The sequence below is a fragment of the Aristolochia californica genome, unplaced genomic scaffold (genome assembly GCF_029961685.1).
Source record: "Aristolochia californica isolate CCGP_79_NKW_82.1479 unplaced genomic scaffold, dmAriCali1.0.hap1 SCAF_16, whole genome shotgun sequence".
NCBI classification, from domain to species: domain Eukaryota; kingdom Viridiplantae; phylum Streptophyta; class Magnoliopsida; order Piperales; family Aristolochiaceae; genus Aristolochia; species Aristolochia californica.
Window position 1 is genome coordinate 19,731,935 of NW_027181837.1, and position 19,487 is coordinate 19,751,421.

The following is a 19,487-nucleotide window of genomic DNA, read 5'->3' on the forward strand; positions in this document are numbered from 1 at the left end:
AGATGATTAAAAAGAAATTCAGTGTTCTTTAATATCTCTTTATGAGCTCCCAGTAATCAGAGCTTTAAATTATCGTAAAAATTCAACACTCTAACACCATTTGAGCATCCAAAAAGTGAAACCTGAAACTTTTGGTATTTTTATTGAGCTTGGGCAGTTCATCATCAGAGCCTTGTGGTATGCTGCAAGAGGAAGCATTTGCCTGAAAAGAAACCAGAGAAAGTAAAGTGGTTTGAATCATTTGATGAGGAGAGTTTCAACTTCCGAGTTGTTTAAAAGGCAGCAGAATCAAGAATCATTAGCCTGCATTTGAAAGCCAGCCAAGAGCATCATTTGGGTGATTAGTACAAGAAAATTGCTAAATCTGCTTGTTATTATAAGGAGTTAATGATGGTTGCTGGTGTGATACCGTCTCATTAGTTCAAGTACAACAAATTGGAGTCAGATTTTAGGAAAGTTAAACCATACCTCACCACCTTATTCCCAAACCTTCTCCTCACTTAGGACCTGAATCGGTAGCTCCCTATCTTGAGTCGGATAAGGAGTCGGTTCGACTCGCCCAATCCTCATACCGAGTCGCCTAATAAATTTTTATTGGGTGAATTGGGACTCGCCTTGACTTGGGTCCTGACCTGCCTAACTCTCATTATCCAGATTGTAGATTTAGCTACAAGAGATCAACCTTAACCAGCAAGATCAGCCTGAGAACTAAACTGACTGAATGCTCCTGAATGGCAATTTGCACTACTTGGTGCAGTAGGCGCCATTCTCTCAGGGACGCAGACTTCTCTTTTGGCCTTTGGGATCAAACATTGCCTCTGTGTATTCTACTCTGTTGACATACACCGAATTGAAAGAATTTCCCACATCTTTTCCGGTGGTATAAGCCCCTGACATTGTAAAACGATCCCGAACTCTGGGCTCAGGTTTTGGCATTCTTGAGAGGCAATTCTGAACCAATTCTATTAAGACTTAAGTTTGTTTCTGAACCAATTCTGGAAGAAGGAATTTTCTCCACCAAATCTGTACAAAATAATTGATTGAATTTAGACAGTTAATCTTATTCAGGAACAAGCTCATTAACCAAGTTTACATCTACGAGAAAGGATTCTCACTGCTTCTGGCCATGCTTTTCAGAAAAAAGAAATGAAAAAAAGTCTGATAAATCTGGTGTTCTCGTTGATGTTTTCACTAATGTTCCAAAACATTTTAAATAAAAAAACCTTAAAACAGTTCAATTAGATGAGCACAGATTTTTCCAAATGAAATGGCACTCAATTTGCCATAAGAATCATTTCCCTTTATTTATTTTCAACATGTTATTCTGTGAAGTTCTAAGAGATCTTTGAGGTGATCACTCACAAACTTATTTCATACACTGATATTATTCATCTAAGGCCTACATAATTTGACCCTTTTCTTGACTAATAAATCAGTGCCACACTGCAAAGACCAATGATCCATAGACTAGATTAAAACATTTATTGAATGCTGACTGGACTATTTTTTTGAATTACAGACTGAATTCCACACCACTTACTGAAGACAATTTTTTCTTTTAAAAGAAAAAGGATATTCAAGAGGCCAGAGTCTGTCTTGCGCAACTGTCCACAGTGCAGACCAAAATGTCCCGATAGTCACGAGAGAGGGTGAAAGAATCATACACCTTTCCATCTCTGCTCTTCTTGTATTCAAGCAGAAGCCTAGAATGATCAAATGCAGTCAGCTTTACGAACCCAAAGTCACGGTCCTTGTAAATGCTCCATCTTGTTTGGAGAGTGGTAAAATCTCCAAGACCTGCACCTCCCCCGCCGGCAACGACATGGATTGTTCCATTCAAAGGACCAACGTAGTTGTATTTTTCATTGTTTGTACAGATGTTCTACAGCAAGCAACATGGAGAAGTTCATAAAGTTGCAAGATGATAATTATTGGCTTTTCTTTCACACGAGTGAAGAAGTCAAATTGAGTGTCACTCAAAAGAGAAGTATGCTATTCATGAGCATGGAATCAAATGCTTTTGATGAAAACTTGGTATAAAGAAAAAAGGAGCTGATAGATTTGGCTTATCTTTAAATTGGGTTTGTCTTCTTGGACACAGAAATTTCGCAAAGCATGCTAACATCATTTTTTTGCCCTTCGGAAGTTTACAACAAGAGATGTTTTTCAAATATTCATCTCAAGAATTTTTTGCAAAATTTTCAAAAGGGTCTTGATAGCAGAGAATTTCCATTTATATAGAAATTTTTGGCAACAAGAACATGCCAATGAAAAAAAATTGACATGGAGAAACCAGTATGATGCAAGAGAATCTCAAAGTGTACCTGGTAGATTGGACATGTTCTTTCGTAGCTGTGGACATGCCCATACAAGGCAAGATCAACTTTGTACTTCTGCCAAAGTCCTTGAAGACTCTCTCTCCCCATGGGCTCTGCAAAAGACCCATCCAGAGCATACCAATTATCTGAAGAGTACCCTAAAACTCTATGTGCAAGGAAGATAAGCCATGGCTGTTTACGTCTGTCTACTGTTGCAAAGCATTCTTCGATAAATTTATACTGCTCAGTCCCTTCTCTCCAATCATGTTCAGTGTTAGCTACACAGAATCGGAACATACCATAATCTGTTGAGTACCTGTAAATAGCATTACAAAGTGCACCCATTATAAAGATGAAAATTCAGTAAGAGTAACATTAAAGAGCATTTGCATATCTAACAAGACTTGCTTTTGCAAGCCAAAATGAGAAATCGGGATCCCACATGTTAGGTGATTAAACTTTTGATTCTGTTCAACAACTGGCAACGCAGAGCGACTCTCACTCTCTTTAATGAACATTGTATTAGAGAGAAAGAAAGAGCAAATAGAGAGAGAGCTATATACATAGATAGATTATATATATATATATATATATATATATATATATATATAGAGAGAGAGAGAGAGAGAGAGAGAGAGAGATTTAGTGAAAAAATGGTCAAAACAGCATCAATATTTTTTGGATCAACATCCATTTATAGCATACATGAACTATTTAGTATATTTGTTCATGAACTATTTAGTATATTTGTTCTTTTTGTACCAGTATTTGGCCCGATTTTCAGCAGGAACATAAAACATGGTTTCAGCTACGACACCACATTCTCCACCTGAATCCTTATATCCATAGAAGGATCCTGATCCGGGCCAGTCACGTTCATGGTTACCACTAGAGTGAAAGAAGACAAGATTAGTTTCTATAGCTATCAAAGATATCTACGCAGAGACCTCACACAAAGTTGAGGAAGGCCAACCTTGCTGTCATATATGGAACAACTGAAGCAATGGGCTCCACTTGTGCTGTAAATTGGTCCCACTGTGAGATATATCCATTTGCGTAAGACAAATCTCCAATATGGAAGACGATGTCGTAATTCTTCACATCCCGGATAAGCTGATCAGTAGTATTCAAAGAGCCTGGTTGATAATTGTTGAACTCATTTGAACCATCACGTTCCCCCTGAAATAAATAAATAATGCATACACTGACAAAGGTTTAATTCAATATCAATCAGGTCAAACTCACATAACAACTGCAAAAGGGAGTCTAGCTTAAACTGTTCTAATCAGACGAACTTTATTGGTCTGGCCAACTTGGAAAGTTTTTTACTGGCATATGTTCCAAAGGAGTTCTTTTGACTTTATTTTGTGTTTTTGTTTTTGTATTTTCTGAGACGAAATTTCGAAATACCAACCTTTCCCATATCACCAAAAATGATTACACGTTGAAGAGAGTCCTGCCCAGGGAAAGGAGATGCCTTAAAATGATAGGTCCGGCTCCAATCATATGATCCATTAGATAGTTTGTGTCCCAACTTGTATGTGTACCTGGATTGAACATGACTGGGTTAAGAATCTATAAAAACAACTAGAGAAAAACTAAATTTCTGGATATTTTAATTTTTAAAATCAACAGCATAGAAGCCTTATGAGAAATGATTCAGACTCAAATGCAATCCTGTCTCATAAAACACAAATCTGAATCCAACATAAAAAAATCTACTGGTTATGATTGCTTTTACATTAAATTCATATGTGAACATAAAAGTACTGACAAAAAAATCAACCTCTAAACCTTAGCTAAGCTTACTTGATATTACTAATATGCAATAGACGCTGTAATGTCACAGTTAGAAACCAGTTACCTAAAGAAGAACAAGCATGGACACCAGTTAAAGACAAACACTAGGAAGGAATTGATAGAACATACACTGCATTTGGCCACAAATCTTTCAGAAAGCTTGTATGTACGAATCCTGGATCCCGCCACCCAACAGTCCGTGCTGGTGCACCTGTACAATTAGAAAAAAAGGAGTGGCTAAAATACAAATTCAAGTTAATTCAAACTAATTTGTAATATATAAATTCAAAGAAAGGAAAAACAAAAATCCATACCACACATGCTGTTACGAGTGAATGTCAGGGTCCCAGCTGGGGAGCAAATATGGTCTCCTCCTTCTCTACCCCATTCAACTAAAGGTTCTGCTTCATCGATACTGTATCCACTAGTCCAAGTTACTGTCATCTGGTTATCATCCTATAGAGTCAGTTCTTATTGCCTTCACATTTATTTTTTAATTACATAGAGACTTGAAATTTAACCACCTACGACAGTACAAGTATTTCAAAAAGTATATTGCAGCATTGAAGTCTTATAATCTAGTTCAAGGATTTAATGATCCAAACAGTCAATAATTAAGAGAAAGAAGAATTACCTCATTCCAAGACTTCCCTTGTGCCAGTCGTGGGTAGAGAGGAGCCCTGGGATTTGCAAAAGTTATTCTATTGGACACAGCAACGAGCTTAGGCTGTAAGAGCAGTAACATAAATCAAGTTAGACCTAACAGAATGAAAATATAAAGAGTAGATGTTGATAGAGTAGCTAAAAAACTTGGATATGGACATACGTTTGACAGCCCGCCAGAAAATAATGCAAATGCAAAATCGGATCTTTGGTTGATCAATTGAAGTTTCAAGACTCCTCTTCCTGTGCTCCTGTAATCAGGGCTGGAGTAGTTTGCAAACTGGTACTGCAAAAGAATTACATTTCATTACTTTCATGCAGTTGTCTCTTTATCTAACGACAGAATAATATCAAGGGATGAGACCTCTTCACAAACCTTAATTGGTGCAGTACACAAATATGGACTTTGATCCTTTGTGTTCTCAGGTTCACAAGTTGATGCACTGAACAGTTCCAGAATTTCAGATCAAGGCTCATTATATATTTGGATCTAGTTCAACAGAGAGCCCACCTTTCAGACAAAAAATATATATCCTTACTTGAAATTTCCTGGAGAGAATACCCCTATCCAGTCATCATCCGATGGGGTAGGCCAACCAAATATTACAGTCACCAACTCAGAATTTCCCCCCTGACACCAGTGTGTGTTAGTTTAAGGATTTTACACAGGTCAAATCTATGCTATTAGCTCTTAATGATGAAACTATAAGATGTCATGACAAGAAACTTTCAGAAATATATGAAAAAAGAAAAGAATATGTTAAACAGAGAAGAGAAATACAACCACGAGAAAGAGCAAAAGACATTAAGAAAAAGAAAAAGAAAATACACCATGCATGTCAGGTTACCTTGACCCCCATAACAGAAGGCCATGCCTTGACAAAGGCTGACTCGTGAATGGCATATGTAGCCTTATGAATAGCAACATTTGCAAGGGGCTGATCTCCAATAGATCTTGCCCCACTAAATCTCACAATGCCCACAAAAATTACGTATAAATTCAGCCAATGAAATTTCATCGAGCCAACCTGCAACAATATAATGGATAAGTGATGACAACAGCTAGAATAAGCAAAAGTCAGAAATCAAAATAAATTGGTATTGAACAATATCACCTAAGAAATTAAGAAGAAATTTACTTTAAAAACAACATAAAACCCAAAAATCAATAGAAGTCAACAAAAAATAGTGGGAAGACACATTCATGAGGAGGACCAACAAAAAACAAGACAATCGAACCAAGAAGCACGAAAAATCTACATTGATAGGCTTCCCAGTCCATAAAAGGTTGGAACAGGAGAAACTGGGTGACCAAAAAAGAAGAAAGAAAAATTACCCGCTCCTAGCTAATGAGTTATAAGCAGGTCCAAGAATAGAGAAATTAAGAAATAGTAGTTTCACTTCGAAGTTCCCATCAAAATACTCCTACCCAGTTCACAAAACTAAGATTTACATAGAAATCTCACAGACGAGATCACATAATCCACCCAGATTACTCGAACTGAAAGATCAACATAAATGTCAGAATCGAATATGTTCTAACAGGTAAGTGCACACAGCAAATAAGAAACGAACAGGGGGGTGCTAAAGAGAAAAATAAACAAAAAGCAGTCGAGAAGAAGAACAAATTTTGGGAGATTAAATAGATATCGAACTAAACCTTTTCCATCAACAGCTAATGGGTATATGTAACTTATTGATCATTTAAGAGCCGTTTCTACTTTGAGCAATTTAAACTTTTTCGGACCTTTACACCTGATAAAAAGAAGTCCAGAAGGGGCTGTGAGAATCAGAATCTATTAAAGCAGGCCTTCAAACTTTAAAAGGGTCCACCCGTATCGTCTCCTGGGGTAACAGGAATCCTCCAATTCAGCGTTTAGATTATTATTAGACTAGTTCATTGAATACGCACAAAGAAGCTTCCATTTGAAAGAAAACTCTCTGGACACACTCGGACTTCTCTAAGCTCAACTCACGAAACTAAAACTTCCGTGACTTAATAAAAGTGTTGCGTGCTTCTGACATAAGATTAAAAAAGAAGTTCAAAACTCAGAGACACGCTTAAACTGGAAATGCTAAAAGGCTTGAATATTGAAAGATTGATCGACCCTATCAAGCTTGAAACAGTATACAATGGGAAGCCAAAGAAGAGGAAGTAAAACCAAAGTGTCCTCGAAATAGCATAAACTGTCAAAACATTGTCGTAGAAGTCACCGTAAAAACTCGGACTCTACCCATTCAACGAAGAGTTCCAGAGAGACCCGTGTAATCCTAAACTGGAATAAAGAGACAACACCCCCTAAACAATGCAATAATCCTCTACAAAGATGAAAACCTGACCTTCGAGGAAGCCTTGAATTGGAAATTGGATATCAGATGTTTTGGTTCTTCGCGAACGACCCGAAATGAATATGCCATGCCAAAATCTCCTTCACCCACTTATAGAGGAAGGGAGTGAATGAGAAAAGCTTCGCAGAGATTACCTCATAGGAACTGCGTAGGCTTCCTTTTTAAAACGCTTCCGAGAAGGCATCCGCATTAGAATTATCTGATTGATTCCCACGCGCAAAAGATTAACTTGGAAATTTATTTTTTTTAGAAAAAAAGACGTCTGGGATTCGCTGAAGTCTCGAAGCTTCACCACTGATGTCCCTCTTCACAGCTTTTCAAGTTAGGGAGGGAAGCACAAGTGACGGTTTTTCCCCTTCGTGGCCTTTAGTCCGGTGGCTTCCCAAAAACACGGATAAAAGGTCAAAAGCAAAACCTTTTTGTGCATGGGTGAACGTGGATTCCAGTTGACAAAGTGGAGACAATTAGGGCAGGCAAATTCCCTGATCCTCCCAGCCTTTCTCATGGGGCCTCCTTCTCTGGGAGGCTTGTGATACTGTTTATGCCACAATGGATAAGATTAGGTGGACATGCATTTACAAAAGAAAGAATTTGACTATCAAATTATCTCATTTTCAAACATACCCTTTGTTCCCAACCACAGTTCTCTTTGTGCACTAGCGGTCTTTGAGGCCTTTTGGACACCTTCAATGAAATGTCACACTTTCTCTCATCTGTGACCTTTGCATCCCTTACCATCTGCTCTGCTTTATTTCAAGTTTCAACTGCATACAGGGGGGCACAACTCCCTGTAACAAAGAACAAAGATCAATTGCAGGTAGAAAGATTCATTCTAACAAGCCCCGTAACAAGGAACGCCTTTCCGATGTCTCATGGAACAAATTTTTAGAATCCAAAACGCACAAGGTAAGTTATGCCCGAAAAAGAGAACAAATTATTGAAACAGGTTGGATTCTGAGACGGGTTTGAAGGTACATCAAATACATTGCTGTGAATTTCATTACACATGTAAGTTACATCAATGCTATCGACTTTTCCAGCATAAAACGCTGCTATTGACAAAACAAAGAGTAAGGCTGCAACTTTTGCAACCATGCTACGGTTGGATTGCAAAACGAGTAAGCCCAAAAATCCGGCATCCTCACTTGTCGACCCACGGGTCCTGCAACATTGCTTGTCAGAGTTCTCAAGAGTAAGCTGTAAGCTGTAAGCTGTGGCGGTTTCTGAAAACAGTCACTGTAGATGTTTATAGAGCCAGTGATGCAATGAGAAAGTGCAAACAGCTTCTTTTGCTTGCCTACAAGCAACCTTTTGATGCTCACTGATCAACTCATACTGCCCAGAATGGCTTCGAAGCAGCAGTTTCTCTTGAATTGCTCCTGGAGGCATCTTCAACATTTTCCTCGTCTTCATCATCTTCTTCTCCATACTCTGCCAGCTTTGTCAGGATATCTAAAGTTTGATAGAATGTAAACATGTAAATTAAAATCAAGGTTGTCAGGATTGCTAATACAAGTGTTGAGCAGGAGCTACCAAAGTATAACACGTTCTTCTTGGAGTTCACGGGAAAAGAATCAAAAGATACACCACTCTTAAGCACAAGCACTATAGGCTATAACTCAGCCTAGAAGCTAGACCGCGCACACATCTCTTACAGGTTTTCGAGTAAGAAAAAACAAAAGACATTTAACAAGTTAAGGTTTACCACCTTAACCAAATGTCCTGAACGTATTTAAAGGCCATTTTTCATCCAGCACAACTAGACATTCACTTCATCTACCTAGGCATCTTCTAGATCAAACAAAATTTACCATATGAGAGGCAGATAGAGGTAAAACCTTGAGCTTTTTGAAAGAAAGTTCCAAACATGGTACATCAAACTAAACGAATTAGAGAATAAAAGAATAACTGCTTACGTCATTATGAAAGTTAGCCTCTTCAAATAGAACCTTGCAATGACGGATTTAGGCGATCAATAATAATAGAAACTAGCTATTGCGGAAAATTATTCATAAAAAAACTAGCTAAAAAAGCAATTAGCAATAACTGAAACAAAGGAACTATCAAATCGGCAAATATCTGATAAAGGAAACTATCTAATGAAGAAAATAACTACTAAAGGGCATTACCTAATTAAGAAGTAAACTTTAAAAGAAAAAAGCTACACATAAATCACTTATGAAAAGCAGTGACTGCGCATGTAGCCATCCAGTGAGTCCTTGTCTGTGCTTATAGACCGTAGCACAGCGACGGTCCCATGAAATGGTTGGACTCAGTGTACCCAACCAGTTCATTGGAATTGTACCAATGAGACGCACAGCAATGATGTATTAGAAATTTGCTAGCTTCTCTTCATGCTATATATGTATTATATTTGGAAGAGAATGCTACCTGAGACAGCATTAGCTGTTGGCCTCTTTGCCATAGATGTCTTCTCAACAGCTTTCAAAGGCTTTGCAAGAGATTCTGTGGTGAACTTCGGCACAGGTGGTGGAGGCAGAGACGTAAACTTTGGAGGAGGTGGGGTAGGTTGCATAAACTTCGGTGGAGGTGGTGGGGTAGGTAGCATAAACTTCGGTGGAGGTGGAGGTGGCATACTCCTTGGAGGAGGAAGCATCATCCCATTAAAATCTGTCTGGATCAACTTCTTAGGAGGTGGCATATTTGACACATTTCTCATGCTTGGATCCTCAGAAGTAACACCTGGCTTAAGAAACTCTGATCCTGGACATAAGTTCTGGAAAACCAAATCCAACATCCAAATCCCTTTAATAAGTTACCATTAAACTCAAAAAACAAGAAAACAAAAAACTCAATCTTGACGATGAGCACATCCTGTCACATCAGAAAGTAAATTCTATTGTTAGTACATATAAGCATCTGTCAAGCTTTCACTGTTTCCCACGTCAAACTCCACATTTTGAAATCCTGTGAAACATGCAAACCAAGAATCCAATGGACAGGTCCAGAACCAGCCCCTATAAGCTTCATAGAAGGTCAGAGAAAATACCTGGAATGGTAGTAGTAACAAAAATCAGGTTGTTCCAAAGTAAATTGCCTTCCAAGAAAGAAAAACAAAAAGAAAAAGTTTTGAATGGAGCTTGCAAATTTTATAAGCGCTTGCAAAATTTTACAAACAGTTCTAAATTTTGGATAGATATATACACCAGGAGCACCTAGAAAATAACTTTGTTGAACAAAGCTCCTTCAGGCCATGCTATAAACTAATTGTGATATATCTCTCTCACAATTTGATGTTAAAACCTCATGGGGCTAAGATCCATAGTGCAGGCATGCATGGAATCTATGATATGAGTAAGAACACAGAGTATGACCCTGTCAACAAATGATAGATTAGTAAATGACAGATTAGTAAATGGTGATTTGAGTACGACAAGGGTTAATTTTTGTAGTAGCTTTAACTTTCAGTTCATAGTCAACAGCCTAGGGTTTCCATAAACAGATCATATCTTATAGCTCAATTAATAGCCTAATACAAGAAGGGGTCAAATATTCTGCCAGTACACTTTGTCACATCTTGAGTATTTGCATAAGCCTATGTTTTTAACTTTGTTGAGAGCATTTGCATAAGTCTACGTATTTCTCAGGAAGCTTGTGGTCACTTTTACAGAACATAAAGTCTCACCTTACAATTGAAGATTTAAGCAGTTGAAAAATAAATGACAGTATTCTATCTTATTTGGAGCTTTTAACTGATGATAACGGGTTTCCTTTTTTTTACATTTTAATACTTAATCAGCTGTTTTTTAAGACTGAACATGGAGGGTATGTTCAGTCTTCATAATTAATTTTACTCACTCTAAGACTAAGAAACCCAGTAAATAAAATTTGCATGAAATAATTGAAGACATGTCAGGCATGAATTAAAAGTAAAAGCTCTAGGTGAATAGGACAGAGTATCTTAAGGTCTCCAGAACTAACGGGGTTCTAGAAAAGGTCATTCATTTTTTTTTTCTTCCCTATGTAGGTTAGTCAAGTTTTTGTGATAGGAAAAGCACCATTGGAAGTCCACCAACCCATTCCCTCAACAGCCTGAAATGCAAGCAATACCTGGTGCATGTCTGTCGGCCCTTTTGAAATCACTGGCAACTCTTGAAATTTCCGCTTCTGCAAGGGCCTCTTATCCACTTCGATAGCTGAAGCTGTTATACTGGAGATTGGATTTGGTAGAGGGTTGGCCACTGAAGTTGTCGAAGGAACAACAGAAGCAGCTGAAGGAGGGGCTTGTTTAAGTGCTAGGGCAACTTGCTGCAAAGGTGTAGCTTGTGGATATATACCACCATACCCACTGTAACTTGTTCCCCTGGTTAATGACAGCTGTGGATAACCGTTAGTGTTTGTATGTGGCTGCCCATAGCCACCAATGCCACCAGGTGGTGGAATGGTCACTTGCTGGTAGGTGGTGGAGACCACAGATGGTGTAACCAGAGAAGAAACTGATGATATAGTAATAGGAAAATTGGCTGGGACAGCAGGCACCCCCACAGTTGTGCTCGCCAAAGTAGCAGATGCACAGGCCTCTGTTTTTTGTTCCACTGTAGAGCTTGGAATGCCAGTCAATAGCTGCTGTGGGGGTGGGACAGCACTGTAGACTCTAGATGAAGAGGCCCTGTTTCAGACAAGAGTTTAATAGGACAATAAATAGCAAAGTATATATGCAATATATATGGTTCTACTGCCACTGTTGATATTGAAGATGTACATACTGAAAAACGACAGTCAGGTGACAGGAATAATTTTTTAAGACCCAAACAGTCAGACCTGGACTTTTGGACCAGTTACAGTAAGACACCTTTTCTTTAAGAAAAATTAAGACACCAAATATTAGGCAATGAGGCAACAACTTTTAAAGACAGACAAGTGTTTATCTTTTCAGAACACAGACAATTTGGTACTGAAAGCACAAGAATAGCACCAACAGATAAAAACATGGCAAACATAAAACCTGGTTGCACAAAGATGAAGATGATGAAGAAGAAACCAACCACTAGGTATTAGTGCCCTAAAGAAAGGACAAAACTCGTGCACATTGAAATGCCTACTACATGACTCCCATTTGTGTTGGCCCGATTAACAGCCAGATCAGAACCCACTTCATAATAAAATCCAAAGATGGATCACAAATAAAAAAGGAAAACAATGAGAGTTCTGATAAGAGAGGAAAGAAATAGAAAACTCCCCATAAGGACAATTTTTTTTTACAAAACACTTCAGTAGCATGCCAAGACAAAATCGCACATCCAAGTGATTAAATACTAAATCACTTCCAAGAAAAGGAGTGAATCTACAACAAGATGCTGAAGTGCAACACCACCTAGACAGAGCGAGTCCAGAATTTTTAGACCCATGGATGAACCATATCCTCTTTCTCTGATGTGGTTGGGATCCATATGCTAGAAGGATCTAAACAAAACCAATGACCTTTATTTATTTTTGTGGAAAAAATGAACAAAAAAAAAAACATACAATTTAGTATCACCCTCAATACTAAAGAAGCAATTTGGAAAAAGAGATCTGAACAATATGTTTGTGGAAACACAGATATATCTGGTAATACAAAAAACATGGTCCAGTTTCATATTGAAAAAGAGATCTGTTGAAAAATAAGTATAGGGGCATTTTGGTTATTTTATTTTATTTTATTTATATTTATATTTTTTTAGGTAATCTTGTTCTGCATGTCTAATTATAATTATGGTCCAAGTTTCATGTAAAAATGACATGCAGAATAGGAGATGTAAGGAGATTAGGGTTTCACTTAAGTAAGGGTATTTTTGTAATTGTACATGATCAGCATAATGTCCCCCAACGCAGCTCTTTCTCTTGAACTTTCTCCTCTCCCCCTTCTCTTCCTCTCATTCTCTCTCTTTTCTTACTTTTTTCAAGATCCTTTGTGACCTAGCCCTAACAGGACACATACACCTAACCTGCTAGCAGGAGAACAGGTCTAAAAATTACAGTTACTGACCGAGAAGCACCACACTCTGCACTGATTGTGTCCAAGAGATTTTCAGCCAGGAGCTTTGCAGCTTCAAGACTCCTTATATTGTTACTTGTCAAATATAGATGCAGTGGTTGCTGTGTATCTGAAAGCAGGATGAGAATGATTAATCAACAGAAAGAAACAAAAAACTGAAGGCTCCAGAATTATAAAACTATTCACGTCTATTTCAAAGAGAGAGAGATGATTCATGTCAGGGTCACAATGCTAGACCATACCATCAACACCATGTGGGCTTTCAACATTCCCTGAGCCACGTCCTCTTAGCACAACAACTGCTCCTGTTTCATTCATAATGTGATTTATATACTGGTCCTGCATGCACATATCCCAACCACCAGCAGCACAAAAACAATCTCTCCCAATTGTATGGAGAAGTCAGAAAAAAGCTTCAAACATTAGAATCTCTCATTTTCATTTACATATGCAATAAAAATTCTCAAGATGAAACAAATTCATAAAACAATTGTAGAAAATCTTTTAATGGAAAATTAAACTAAAGAGTCACATCATTGAAATACTTATCCTTAACAATGGACATTCAAAATTGAAATAACGAAATAGAAAACAAATATATGAATAAATTACAAAAAAACAATATGCTTACATTTGGGCCTCGGATACGGGCAGCAACGTTCAATGATGGATCAGGTTCAAAACGCAAAAATACACATGTAGTCAAGGGTTGCATAACCTGGGTTTGTTCACAAGCCTGTCAGAAATATTTTAGAATTATCCACAAGAAAACCTTCCCTGTATGTCAATAAAGTGGAACTGCCAGACAGTATTTATTACTGTGTGAGGGGAGGTAGACACTGATTGAGAAGTCTGCCCTTGCTTCATTATTTCCTCCACCATTGCAGCTGCATGGTCAACGGCCTTGATACGTTCAACTGTATCTTTTAACTGAAGAAGCATGCCAAAGTCAAACATAATGGTCATTATGTAACTTAGAACAATAAAAATTGGACTAATTTCCAAATATGGCCTTCTGTTTTGCCTAATTCTATATATAGCCATAAGTATGTAATATTTCCAAATGTGTGCAAATTTCAGATAAAACCATAAGTATATCCCCCATGGTTCCTAATGCAACTGATAGTGATTCCTTTTGTAGGAAACTCATCCGCATGCATGAGACTACCGCAATTGTCAGCAGCTAGATGGCATCTAATGCTGCATCATACCAAACAATGACAAATATGTACAATATTTACTGTTTGGGCAGTGCAGCAATGTCAAGGTTTTGCCCCTCAATTTCTAGCTTCTCAACAGTAGCACCTTTTACATTGAGATTGACTCAATATAGTTACACAATGGAGACTTACATGAGCACCAGCAGAAATATGAAGGTATAGAGGCTTTTCATTGTCAGGCAATCCATTCGGTGGTCGGTACTTGCCCCTACACATTCAACAAAATTAAAAAACCAAGAAATGATAAATAAAAGATCACTAGATAAGTAGTTATATTAGTTCATAACTATCCTTTTTACTTGCATCTTTTTCATTCTATCTTCTTTCCCAATATTTTTTTGGAATAATTCTTTTTCAATAGTTTCAAGCATTCATTTCAAAAAAAAAAAAATAGTTTCAAGCACAAAAATGTTAAAAATTTTTTTCAATTCTTCAAATAATAAATTACACTTTTCCCTTTCATAATAAAAACTTAAGTTGTGTTGAAAATTAGAAAGACTAAAGAATGCATGCCATTGCGTAAAAAAACAAAAGAAATCTTACCTAGTTATGACGACAGCCCCTGTGCTTTTTTGAATCTGCAAAAAAAGAAATTAACCTTCAATACAGACCAAATCTACTTGAAGATGGGACATTACCACTTGAGCACTCAAATTGAAAATAAAAAAAAAAACAATGGAGAAAATATTCACTTCTCACCTCTTCTTGTGTTTGACGCTTTGTAAGTTTATAGCGGACAGTAGGTTCAGCATCATTTATGACAATCTCTCTTGCTATAAGTTCATCTTGAATCTTGGGCTGAAAACAGCATGCAGACGTTGAACAAATAAATGACACATGCAGTGAAAGTTACAAGTGAACTTTTTTTGTGCACGTATGTTACAAGTGACCCTTTTAGTGGAAAAAATCATTTATGACAAAAGAGATTTAAGCAGAGCTAGTGACATAAGGAAATATCTGTAATATCAATCTCAGCCCCGTGGATAACTTCAGTTAGAATCATTTATCACAGGTGAAAATTGTCATGAGAGTGGAACAACATTTTAAAAAAAAAAAAAAGAAAAAAAGTTGAGCCAATACCCTGGTAAGACTTGAACCCAAGACCTCACACTAGAAATTCCCCCACAAAGTCAATTGAACCAAAACCCCGGTAATTTGCATGCAAAACCAATGTGAAAAAATAGGCAGCATATTATGAACAAGCAAACAATCAAGTACTCAAGAGTAGGGTAAAACTTACTTGATTTAGCTTTTGAACAATCGCAGCAGCATTCTGCTGAATAGTGGAGCCTTGAATAATCGGAGCAATGGTAGCACCTGTTGCTGGCAGTCCATTTGTGACAAGAGCACCAGAAAGAAGGCTCACACCTGGTAGGGTAATTCCAACAAGATTTCCTAAACTACCTAATGAAATTCCAGGAACTGCCAATCCGGCTGACAAGAATGATTCTGAAGGTTGGTCCCACTTTCTCTTTTTCCTGCTAACAGTTGTTCAAAATGACAACATGGAAACTATCATTCCATCAGAACATAAAGAAAATAGAACATCTACCAGCACCAGAGACTACACTAGAATTCAGAACAAAACTATGATAAGTGCCCCTACACTATTAGTTACAAGAGTTCATGAGGACCATAATTTTGCTGGTTGTGTGTAGAGCCATTTCTTTTAGAGGAAAATATGACATGTTGTCAGACCACCTCTTTAAAATGGGAAGGGCAGTTCCATAAAAATGAGAACAACTCCCCAGTGATGGACATTTTTCAAAACATGAGTCCGGGGCCTCGTCCATATGCTTCTCTCTTTTAAAATTTTAGTGAAGCTCCAATCCAAGCATTCTTATGTAGAGCCGCCCATCTCACAAAGTTCAAACACTTCTCAAAACAAGTTCCTTCTCATCAACCAAAACGCACTATACCGGTTAGACACGAATTTTGTGCCATGAAAAAAAATCCAAAACGCTAAAAAAACAACCATCAAAATGGGAATTTCGAAGAGAAACAAAAGCCTTGTTCAAATAACTTAAAGGCTAAGTTGAGTTCCAGGATAAAAGAATACAAAACCCGCGCCAAAAAGCACTTAGCCACAAACCAATTAATCCAAAAACCGAGAATCCTCATCCTGAGCCTTCCCTCTCAAATATTACAAGGTCAAGCAAAGCCATCAGCAAGATAAAATTGCATCAAAATAATACATCCGAAAAAAAAAAAAACCAAGTGAACAAGAGCTACTGCAAATCGAAAACATGAATTCAAGATACTGGGATGTGACACATGAAACAGGCGATGACACAAACCAGTTTTCAGAAATATGCCAAACAAACCTAAGACAGACAGGAAACGGAAGGGTAATAATGGTCTTTTATGAAGGGAGTTTTCTCATACCTCTGCCTAACAACTTGGGTCCCGTCGGCCATGGATTCTTCAGACGCTTTTGGGCGACTGTCCTCTGTCATCGGTCCAGATCGGGGACGGAACCGATGGATTCAGGCGAAAACAGAGAAAAATGACTAAAGAGCGAAAGCGGCCGAGATGCTGGTCACTTCTGACTTGGATCCTTTTTCGTACCGCGTTGCAGAGATCCCCGCTGTTCTTTATGATTTTATCGCAATTTACGGATTATTTAGTTTTTTTTTTTTAAATATAGCCCTCTCAGTCTTTTATTCTTCGAATTTATTCGAGAGCTTCCACACCATCTCGTCCGGTCTTGGGAAGTAATTCGATCCCCCGCTTTAAAAACTGTTTTATGGAGTCCTTAACTGTTGATGGAATACAAAAACCCATTTGGTGCAAAACTCTATTTCAATCCTCATATCATAATCGGACAACTGAGATAGTCATTTTTTGCATGTTTCGCATAAAATAATTTTTCGTATTGGATCAATTAAGATAACCATAGAGTAAACATGTGTTCTTACATATGGTGCTAATGATAATACGGTAAAAGGATACCAGCAGTGGTGCTTGAATAAGAAAAATAGATCGACCTCTGTACCCGACATATATTAGAGTTTAGGATCTAATAGAATTTTTTTTTTTTTTGTTTGGATGCCCATAGAAAATTAGAGAGAAAATGGAAAAGATATGTAGTTTCTCTTGTTTCGATACACAGAAAAAGAAAAAGAAAAAGAAATAGTATTATTTTAAATTTTATGATTACTCAAATGATACTAAACTAAAATATAATTTAAAGAAAGTAGATGAAACAATAACCAAAAAAAAAATGAAAATATGAAACAAATAGCTAAATTCATTATAAATACAAAAAAATGAAATTATAAAACAATACATAGAATATAATTATATAATTTAAATAGATTTTTTTTCTTTCAATTTTAGACAGTCTTTTGAAGTATCTTGGAATTATTGAGCAAATACTTGAACCAAATGTAACTAAATATATTAGTTCCTGAGATTTTAGATTGTATAAAAAAAGATATAAATAAGTAATGAAATATTACTTTTACATATTTGTTGTAGAGAATTGAAAATGCTTCTCTTGTAGTCTTTATGAGTAAATATTTTCCATCAGTATACGAGATGTCGAGTTGTCATCTCTCATCGATTTACTTCTTCTTCATTTGATTGAATTTTGATATTTATCGAATTGGGTTGAATTTCTAAACATATGATATCAAAGTTAATACTATTGAGTGATACTTTAAATATCATTTACTTTGATTTGTTTTTTAATATTTCATTTATTTTAATTTATTTTGATGTACGGGATTAGTTAATGTCCCAAATATTTCTCAAACTAAGTATTTTGTCATTTTCATGGATGACCATACACAGGTTACATGTTATATTTGATGAAACATAGGTTAGAATTATGATCTATCTTTGATGGCTTTCGTGCTATGGTGGAGACATTTCATACAAAGGTTTAGACTTTTTGGTCTTATAATGCGAATAAGGATTTATCCTCTACTCTGTAAAAAAAAGAAGGTATTATCCACCAATTTTTATGTCTTTACACCCTACAACAGAATGATGTGTCTGAAAGAAAAAATAGACATATGGTTGAAGTAAGTCAGATTATCATGCTTTGTATGAATGTCCCACTATTTTATTGGTCGTATGCAGTTCTTATTGCTTATTTTTTAATTAATCGTATGCCCTCTAATCTCCTACATGGTCAGATACCTTTCCCTAAATTATTTCGTGAAACATTGTCCTTTCTATTGTGACCACACCAAAATAAATTCTTTCTTATGATAGTTAAGTGTTTTTATTGGGGTACTCTAGAAACTCAAAAATGGTATGTATATTACTCACCAGTCTTAAAGAAAATTGTTATTTTCATTGATGTCTCAGCCTTTGAAGACCAGCCATATTTCCTGACTAGTTCTCTCCCAGTTTTATACTCACTTGCTTCACAAGCTGTCTCTTTTCTCACTTTCTCTTTTATTTTCTTCTCTTACCTTCTTCTCTTAAACCCTAAACCTTCTAAGCATGCAACCCTAGAATCTAACAAAAACAAAAATATTTATAATTTTTGTACATCAAACACAAAAAAAAAAATGTTGAAGCCTTCCCTTGAATGAGAGGAGAAGAGGAGGGGTCTACCCCTTAAATCCTCATCCAATGTTCTACTTCACATAAGGAGGAGATACCTCCTCCCCACACACTTCAACTTGTGATAAACCCTAAACCCTAGGGAAGTTGTTTCTTTGGCTGCAACCATTGACACCCCCCCATATACTCCCATTTCTTTTAGTGGTTAAGACTTGGGGCCTTTACCAAAACCATACTTCACATAATGCTATAAAAAAACAAGATAAAAACTTTGTATTTTGGTCAAGCTTTTGATCTCTCCCCTTCTCTATCCACTTGCGTGTGGGTTTTTTAAATGTTTTGGACTCCAACTCCCCACCTAACCACCCCATCCTTCAAATACACATAGACCATTGAACATGCTTGTACATTTTTTTTTTCTATCAGGGATTCGAAGGTTTTTTGAACCGACAATATTAGGGTATATTGACTAATACATACCTATATACATGGTTGATCCAATACGAAAAGTCATTTGATGTAAAACAGCTATCTCAGCCTTTTGATTATGATCGAACGATTGAGATAGTCATTTCGCATGTTTCACCTAAATTGTTTTTCGTATTAGATCATCTCTCTCTC

General features: G+C 36.9%; 2 protein-coding genes across 9 annotated transcripts; both read right to left on the reverse strand.

The window, feature by feature from the left end:
- Window positions 1–1,290: 1,290 nt before the first annotated feature.
- LOC137953547 (probable inactive purple acid phosphatase 1) lies at window positions 1,291–7,634 on the reverse strand. Of its 6 annotated transcripts, none has more exons than XM_068800976.1 (13): window positions 7,265–7,634; window positions 5,630–5,809; window positions 5,321–5,412; window positions 5,158–5,224; window positions 4,945–5,067; window positions 4,753–4,845; window positions 4,433–4,562; window positions 4,248–4,329; window positions 3,733–3,865; window positions 3,292–3,497; window positions 3,081–3,206; window positions 2,325–2,634; window positions 1,291–1,882 (listed from the first exon to the last, which is right to left on the reverse strand). In XM_068800976.1, the coding sequence occupies exons 2-13, from the start codon at window positions 5,798–5,800 to the stop codon at window positions 1,577–1,579; spliced, it is 1,839 nt and encodes a 612-aa protein (XP_068657077.1). In that variant the 5' UTR covers window positions 5,801–5,809; window positions 7,265–7,634; the 3' UTR covers window positions 1,291–1,576. The 6 variants fall into 6 exon arrangements, with proteins under 6 accessions (XP_068657077.1, XP_068657074.1, XP_068657078.1 ...); XM_068800973.1 differs by lacking the exon at window positions 7,265–7,634 and adding an exon at window positions 7,122–7,250; XM_068800977.1 differs by lacking the exon at window positions 7,265–7,634 and adding an exon at window positions 6,248–6,406.
- Window positions 7,635–8,036: 402 nt separating this feature from the next.
- LOC137953233 (protein RIK) lies at window positions 8,037–17,019 on the reverse strand. Of its 3 annotated transcripts, none has more exons than XM_068800521.1 (12): window positions 16,734–17,019; window positions 15,589–15,829; window positions 15,048–15,146; window positions 14,892–14,926; window positions 14,481–14,556; window positions 13,948–14,058; window positions 13,760–13,864; window positions 13,371–13,467; window positions 13,120–13,237; window positions 11,202–11,760; window positions 9,522–9,867; window positions 8,037–8,582 (listed from the first exon to the last, which is right to left on the reverse strand). In XM_068800521.1, the coding sequence occupies exons 1-12, from the start codon at window positions 16,802–16,804 to the stop codon at window positions 8,461–8,463; spliced, it is 1,980 nt and encodes a 659-aa protein (XP_068656622.1). In that variant the 5' UTR covers window positions 16,805–17,019; the 3' UTR covers window positions 8,037–8,460. The 3 variants fall into 3 exon arrangements, with proteins under 3 accessions (XP_068656622.1, XP_068656623.1, XP_068656624.1); XM_068800522.1 differs by having other exon boundaries at window positions 15,589–15,826; window positions 16,734–17,018; XM_068800523.1 differs by having other exon boundaries at window positions 13,760–13,846; window positions 16,734–17,018.
- Window positions 17,020–19,487: the final 2,468 nt, after the last annotated feature.